We start from the raw sequence: 8,611 nt of genomic DNA on the forward strand, positions 1-8,611 counted from the left end.
CTAACTCGGATCGTATTACCCTATAAAATACTCCTATTCAGTAGAATAATGTAATCAATGTTAAAGAAAAATATTGAAAGGTCATAGTTAACGCTCTATACTTTGTTTATATCACTTTTTGCACGACCTACGGTTTTCGATTTTCTCGTATCACTTTTTGCTTTCCCCTAAAAAGGAAAAACCGAGAAATCTCAACACTAGTAACATGATGCATTTCATTATCTTCTTTTGACCTTTCTTAGGTAAGGTATCCCACAAGTCTTTATAGCACGTTCATGATTCATGTTTTGAAAAGAGATACGAGCGGAATGAGAATCGAAGTCGAATCATTAATCATGACCTATTCAACTTACTTTCCTAACTCGGATAAAATCACTTTTCAAGATACCCCGGTTCAACAAAATAATTTTCTCAAGGTAGAAAAATATTTAACACGTCATGGTTAACGAGCCAATTACCTTTTTTCGTTTTTCTGCTATCACTTTTTTGCTTTCCCATTAACAGAAACTGATAAATTTCAACACCATTTCGTGACATGATGCATATCATTATCTTCTTTCTTACCATCATTAGGTAAAAAATCCTAGAAGTCTTTACAACACATTCATGATTTACCAAACTCTTTCCAAAACTCTTTCTATTTAATCCATGGACTCCTAATTCAATTAATAAACGGGGGCCCCTAACATTTCCCAAATACACTCATGTTAGTGCGAAAATCACAAAGAAAAATTACATCCCGAAAAAACACAATAACTCTTTCCATTATTTTTTTCCTTTCTTTAAATATCCCATTCTTAGAATTTACTTAACAATTACGCTAAAAACTAAACCCCTTCTCTCGGCTCTGAAAATTATTTTCTTTTCTTTCATCTTCTTCACTACTAAACCCACACAATCTTGTTCATGGAAAGTAGCGTCAATGGAAATAGATTAGTAGGATGGGAGATTCATGGGTTCCTTACTATGAAAGGTAAATTTCAGTACTACCCGGTTTGATTTTTTTACTTTGATTTTCTTGATTCACTGGTCTGTGGTGAAAATGGGCATGTAAATTTATCTGAGTGGCATTCAGGGGATTCGAAGTTATGATCAATGGGGAGTGAATGCACACAGAAATTCTTGCAAGAACCCTACAGAATTAGGCCATCACAGAATTGTGCATCCTGTGAAATTTTGGATGCTTTTTTTTTCTTTTTTTTTACTTTGATTTTCTTGATTCACTGGTCTGTGGTGAAAATGGGCATGTAAATTTATCTGAGTGGCGTTTAGGGGATTTGAAGTTATGATCAATGGGGAATGAATGCACACATAAATTCTTGCAAGAACCCTAAAGAATTAGCACATCACAGAATTGTGCATCCTGTGAAATTGTGAATGTTTTTTTTTTCCTTCTTTGGATTTTTAAGTGTCAAACCTAGCTTTTTTCATGGGTATCATCACCCAATGAATGCTAACTGATTATTGTGTAATGTGTAGATTTGGATATACAGAAGTTATTGGAGGATGCCAACGAAAGGTGGTTCCGGCCGAATGAAGTTCATGCAATATTGTCTAACTACAAGCATTTTGGAATTCACCATAAACCGGTAAACCTGCCAAAAGGTAATTTGATTGCTTGAAATCTGTGCGTTTTTGTTGTTGTCAGTGTACTGTAAAATGTACTTCTGGTGGTTTTGTTGTCAAAATCTGGTTATAACATTTTGTATATAGGGGGAACTATTGTGTTGTATGATCGTAAAAAGCTAAGAGCCTTTCGCAAGGATGGGCATAATTGGAGGAAGAAGAAAGATGGGAAAACAGTTCAAGAAGCTCATGAACACTTAAAGGTGTCATTCGTACAATTGTGTTGTAGTTTTAACTTACAGTAGTAGGAAATTGAATGTTAAGATCAGGGTTATGTACTATGCCGTCTTTTAATCTTGTGATCTTCTTTTCTCAGGTTGGCCGCGAGGAGAGGATTCACGTGTACTATGTCCATGGCTTGGATAATCCTAATTTGGCTCGTAGGTGCTACTGGTTACTCGATAAGTATGTAATGTGAACTTGATTGTCCATTCTTTATTTCACCGATTGTTAAATGGGAAAAGGCGATGTCAATACTTTTTATCTTGTTTGTCAGGAAACAAGAAGACATTGTCTTTGTTCATTACCGTGAGTTAGAGCAGGTGCAAAGTTCTCCTAGTACACCTCATAATTCAAATTCTAATTCAGCTCACTGCTTGAATGCATCTGTCCCCAAGGTTTTAGCTGACGAAAAAAGCTGCTGGGAAAGTCATGCATCTAACTCAAGTGAGTCTGGATTTCATACATTATTAGCATATAATCCAGCTTTCTTGAGTCGAGTATACTGCAACTCAGGGCCAATTTAATTTGTTAACACATTTTTCTGCAGATGGTGTCTCCTATGAGCAGCAGAATCAGTACAATGTTAGAAACTCCAAGAGTGATACAAGTGATTACTCTCAAGCAAGGAATATAACCGTTCAAACCAACGATTTTCAAAGTGCAACAGGAGATGAATCGTCATCCATGCTCATCAAAGAGAGTCTGCAAAATGAAGAGAGCTTTGAAGTATTTCTGGACTCTTTTATGGCTGATGCCTCAGACCTATCAGATTTACCAGATGACTCTTCATTATTAACTAGTCACAATGAATCAGGTACATCGATGATAATGAATCACCAGTTGCAAACTATCAAACCATTATTCACTATAACGAACATCTCTCCTTCATGGGCTTATTCAACGGAACAGACAAAGGTATTGTAACTAGTAATTGGATATGCATTGCTTATCGTAACCTGTACTCGAGACGTCCTTATGAGCTTTTTCTGTTCTGTTTAATGATGCTTGCAGATTATAGCAATTGGATATTTTCATGGAGCATATTTACATATTGATGATACAAGAATGTTCTGTGTCTTTGGAGATGTATGTTCTCCTGCTGAGAAGATAGCAATGGGGGTATTCCGCTGTACATCATTTCCTCGCTACCCTGGATTTGTGAATTTTTATTTGAGCCTCGATGGTTATACACCCATTAGTCAGGTACTGAGTTTTGAGTATCGCTTTCCTCCAGTAGAAAGGATGGCTTTACTAAATGAGCATCCTAAGCAGGAGGAGTTTCAACTTCAGCTAAGGCTTCTTCACTTGCTCTTCTCTTCAAGTAACATCCTTCGCGTGCTATCAAGAAAATCAACATCAGCTTATTCAGACACTAAGTTGCTCCCATCCGTAAGTTCTAGCATCGACAAAGACTGGGAATTCCTGAAAGAATCAATTCAGCATAACAAAATCTCCATGTCACAAAGTAAAAATATGTTAACGGAATTCACTTTGAAGAGCAAGCTAAAAGAATGGATTTTAGAGAGAGTGGTTGAAGGGCGTAAAACAAGTGCTCGTGATAATCATGGTCTAGGAATTATCCATCTTTGCACTCTTTTGGATTACAAGTGGGCTGTTCAACTGTATTCACGCTCAGGACTTTCATTAGATTTTCGAGATGCATTTGGCTGGACTGCCCTACATTGGGCCGCATTCTATGGGAGGTATATTTCCTATCCTGTTTTTGGAAACTGTTTTATTAGTTAACATGAAGAAACCAATCAAATATACTTACATCATCAAATCATGAATGCAGGAAAGAAATGGTTGCGGTTTTGTTATCTGAAGGGGCGGATCCAAGTCTAGTTACTGACCCCACTTCACAATTCCCTGGAGGATGCACGGCTGCTGACATTGCATCCAGAAATGGCCACGAGGGTATAGCTGCGTATCTTGCAAAACAGGGACTGATAACACAATTTATGCTCATGTCGGTCTCTGAAAATACAACTGGCCCCCTTCAAACCCAAAAATCTTATTCAGTGGACCCTAGAAACCTTAGCGAAGAGCAGTTGTGTCAGAAGGATGCGTTTGATGCATACGAGATATCTACTGATGTAGCATCACGGATACAGGAAGCTTTCTGGAAGGACCTTGTGAGCAAAACAAAGACAATGACAATTCAAGACACTGAAGAAGATTATGTGACTAATGCCGACCTAGCTTCTTTAAGTTTACATTCCCCAGAAGCAATTCGCCATACACAGATGTTCACGGAAGCATGTTATACAATGGCTGCAATGAAGATTCAACATGCTTTACGCATCTATATGATACGGAAGAGGATGAAAGCTGCATCAAGAATCCAACACCAGTTTCTTACTTGGAGGATCCGAAAGGATTTTCTCAACAAGCGTTTGCAAGTGGTCAAACTTCAGGTAAGAACTCTCTTCCCATCTATCTTGTTTTACTCAAACTCATATCTCTTATAATAATGTCTACCTAACTCACACAACCATTAGAAGAATTCTTTTTAAGCGTTGGTTTAATCAAACTTAAAGTGAAACCAAGCTAGATTAGGCAATTCCAAGTGCCAGTGTTTACGGAGCTAGAAACAAGTTTCAACTCATCATTCCAAAAGTAAAAACAAACAGTTTGAACCTGGAAAAGTATCTCTATGATATTTCCACTTGAATTTGCAGAATTTTGATTTTTAGTTCTGCCCTTTTCCGTGTTGTATGTTTAGGCTAATTTCCGAGGTCACCGTGCACGGAATCAAGTAAACAGAATTGTTTGGGCTGTTGGAATGCTTGAAAAGGCAATTCTAAGGTGGCGTCAGAAAGGAAAAGGGCTTCGAGGACTTATTCTACCCCAATCAACTGAAAATGTACAAGAGGGGATTCAGGCAGAATATGGCCTTCACGAGGACTTCTTTTTAGACAGCCGTAAGCAGACTGAAGAACGTCTCTCGAGAGCAGTTATATGCGTCCAGTCTATGTATAGATCGAAACGAGCTCAAGAAGAGTATCGGATGATGAAGCTGAGCCATGATAGAGAAAAGGTATAGTTCATATCTTTTTATCACAGTCCTTTGAACCCTTTATTCTGCTCTTTTAGTTCCTGTAACTGATCATCTACCCATTCATTGCTTGTGCAGTTGGAGCGTCGACAAATGCAACAGGTGAATGTACATAAGAGTTGCAGATCAGTTTAGTTTTACAAATTTTGATAGTGAAATTGCAGTAAGCAATTGGTATATACCATTTTTTGTAATCCACAGGCATGTAAAAGTCCTTTATCTGTCTCATTGGAAAAGGTGGAGAATAGGGGCAGTGCACACACAGTAAACAACCTTCTATGAGCTTGGGCTAGCCCCCCCATTGGTGGGGGGGGCAGGCTAGCCACTCGAACCCACAGGCACAGCTCCTGTAGACTTGGGACGATGCTTGGTCAGCCAATTTTTCCAAAAAAATACTGAACTCAAGTCTTTTGTACCACCGGTGTGGGACTAAAATTCTAGCGAAAATAATAAAGTTAGAAACTTCCTCTCCTTTCCTCCTTTTAAGTCGCAACCTCAATTCCTTCCTCGCAAGACCATACAAAACCTTTTCTTTCCCTCGATCTCTCTCATTTCCATCCTAACTACTCTGTTTTGAATTCCCAATTCTCTTCACAAATTCTCTAGCCATATTCTGGTTAAACATCTCAAATTTCGGTGATGCAGCAGCACTGATCGGCAAAATTTTTATTCCCAGGAGTGGGAGAAAGAGCTGAATGGCAGGTTGAATGAAGTTTATTATGATTTCAAAATCTGTTTGCTCAATCTGAGGTTCAATTTTGGTTCTTATATGTCCATCGAAGCTCACTCAGTAATCTTAATTTCAGGTAAGGATTTTACACTAAACCCTTTCCGTATATCTATTGATACTGTATAAAATTTGGGGGTTTTTCCGTATCGAAATGCCAATGTTCGATGAAATGCCTCACGAAAATGTTATTACATGGACTGAACTGATATCTTGAAATGGGTTCTATACTAATGCATTAAGTCACTTTTGTTAGTAGCTGCCATAACCTTAAACCATAGAATTAGGTACAACACTATATGTGACTTTCATTTAGATAACATATTTGCAGTGGTTAGTTGTGGATTCTGAATGGCTTGATTGTTGATAGAGCATCTAGGTTTCTTTAGTTGCTTCCCTAATGGAATTAGGTATATTGAATACGTAATTTGGTAACAATGACGGTTTTAGATTACTGGCAATACACATGGAATACGTAATTTTGGAGTAATGTGAACTATGAGTCATGAAATGAACCTCTGGATATGTCAAATGCGAACAATTTGATACTTTTGGAAGCTCTAATAACCAGGGAATAACTTTCAATTTTATTTTTTCTCGAAGTAGTATCACTGTATTTACATTTGTGAAGTCTATTTTAGTATACTCATATATGTTCTTATTTTCTACACTGGCCTGACATCAGTACATACGAGGCTAAAAAATGTCAAAAAATCTAAAAAATGTGAAAAATTTGATACTTCTGGAAGCAATCCTATTCATGGAATGTACATACTTCAATGTATTACATTTTCTTCCTACTTCTGTCGACTAGAATATCTAGGCATTTGACAGATTTTCTGATCAATGATTTTGCATTTTAGTAGTTTGGGTATACCAAAAGTATGGTAAGCATCTCTGGAAGGGGTTTAATGTATTAACTCGATTGAGTTACTTACACATTCTCTTATGGGAATGAGCCGATTGGGCAAATATGGGAATGAACCGATTGGGCCAATTGGTGTTTTCTTTTTAGGAAATTGAAATATATAATCTCTTCCATGAATAGGTATTGATGTTCAAATACATTGGCCAGTTCAGTTCAGGGTTCGTACTTGTTTCCCCGATTAAATTGATCAGATTTGTTCCTTCCCATCTGGCATTGATTACAGATTTGTTACATATAGTAGATATGTTTGCAGCAAATAAATGGTCTTGCCTGTTGACTAAATTAAAAGACATTGCTTTAAAGTTAAGCAGCTGACATTTGTAGTTGTCAAATTGAGTACTGTTTTTGAATCTCTTTTCTCTTGCTTTGGCATACATTTCAATTAGCAATTGTAGGATGGATTTCGAATCACTTTGAAATTCAATGTGGTGTCTGGCTTCGCTGAGTTCTATTGCCCACTGGAAAGCTGCCTCGGCTCCATTCTGTTCTCTCTGCAAATTGGTGTGTTAGACCTAGCAGGAGTCTTATTGGTTAATCCTTGATTCACTGTCAAAGTCATATCTTTGGTTGAAGCTGCATATGTTTCCGTCATTATTAAGGCTAGGTGACCTTGGGCTCACTAATTATGTTAATGCATGATCAAGTATGTCATGTGCTCCTACAGAAATCAGATATTCAGAATCTACGGTTATGCTTCGACTACCAAGATAAATCCAATTTAGCAGTTCTTTCTAAAATGTCGAAGTTTAGGCTTTCTTATTTCGTTAATGTCAATGTTTGATTTTATCATGATCAAGTGTGCTTGTCCACTTGCATTGGAATTCGTAGCCGACACATGTTGTTGCTTTCCGCCGTTTTGTGTGTAGCACGTGTCAGCAACTACTATTATACCCAGAATCTCAATTTTATTGCTCGCAATTTCAATTCAGAATTCTAGTAATCATCAGTATGAATCCCAGTGCCGTTTTAAGTTAAGGTTTATTGTTGATTTAGTGGTTTCTGCTTTGTCTTAATATCCAACCGGTTGCTATAATATATCATGCTTTTTTATTTTCGATTCATATCTGACAGGCTTTTAACGCAAATTTGTGTAGGGTCTAGTGAAGCTTGAGATGCAGAAACGACCTGGGAAAGCTGCACCCAACAAAGGTCAAGAAAGACATGCTCTAACGTAACTAATAGAGGTTTAAAGTAAAATTTGTTCGAACAAGTCTAAATCCAACAATCTCCCTTAGGTTTAGAGAAACTATCCGTTGAAGCACTAATATGGGATTCTGTCTTACTGTACTGAAGATGAACCGCAAGGATTCTGTCTTAAGAATAGCGTCATTGACATCTTCATGACAGAAACAAAAATAAGTGGTAATCAGATTCTCTTATTTGGGATGGATATCAAAATTTCTCCCCAATTCACAGAGACTATTATAGTAGAAGACAGGATTAAGCCGTAAGCAAACTGAAGAACGTCTAGAGAGAGCAGTTATATGCGTCCAATCTATGTTTAGTTGGAACGAGCTCAAGAAGAGCACTGGATGAAGAAGTTGACCCATGATTGAGATTTTTCCTAGCACAATCTTTAAATGTTAAAACCATTATCCTGCTCTTCTAGTTCCTACGTAAAAGTCTTTCAAAGAGGGATATTTCAAGCGACTTTCTACTTAAGGATTACAAAAGCTTAGAGATGTGCTCTACAATAGAGTATCTAGACAGCTTTCTATCTGAAAAGCAACAGCACTGGCGAAAAAAAATTAAAAAAGGTGGAGAATGGTGATCAGGGTCAGCGCGCACACACAACAAGTATGCGCTTGGGGTAGCCTCCCCATTGGTGGGGTGGGGTGGGGGGGGGGGAAGCTAGCCTCTCGAACCCACAGACACGGCTCCTGCAGACTCCGGACGATGCCTAGTTAGACAATTTTCTCGAATAAATGCTGGACTCAAGTCTTCTGTATTACCAGTGTGGGACTAAAATTCTGGCGAAAATAATAAAATTAGAAACTTCCTCTCCTTTCCTCCTAAGTCACAACCTCAATTCCTTCCTCGCAAGACCATA

The 8,611-nt window shown here is 37.8% G+C and overlaps 1 protein-coding gene across 1 annotated transcript; it reads left to right on the forward strand.

The window, feature by feature from the left end:
- Positions 1 to 894: 894 nt before the first annotated feature.
- LOC113328192 (calmodulin-binding transcription activator 5-like) lies at positions 895 to 8,336 on the forward strand. Its single transcript, XM_026575286.1, has 12 exons — positions 895 to 973; positions 1,480 to 1,605; positions 1,714 to 1,829; positions 1,943 to 2,031; positions 2,123 to 2,292; positions 2,396 to 2,763; positions 2,860 to 3,551; positions 3,644 to 4,265; positions 4,574 to 4,888; positions 4,985 to 5,008; positions 5,108 to 5,712; positions 7,656 to 8,336. The coding sequence occupies exons 1-11, from the start codon at positions 907 to 909 to the stop codon at positions 5,186 to 5,188; spliced, it is 2,670 nt and encodes an 889-aa protein (XP_026431071.1). The 5' UTR covers positions 895 to 906; the 3' UTR covers positions 5,189 to 5,712; positions 7,656 to 8,336.
- Positions 8,337 to 8,611: the final 275 nt, after the last annotated feature.

Source organism: Papaver somniferum, chromosome 1, assembly GCF_003573695.1.
Source record: "Papaver somniferum cultivar HN1 chromosome 1, ASM357369v1, whole genome shotgun sequence".
Taxonomy (NCBI): domain Eukaryota; kingdom Viridiplantae; phylum Streptophyta; class Magnoliopsida; order Ranunculales; family Papaveraceae; genus Papaver; species Papaver somniferum.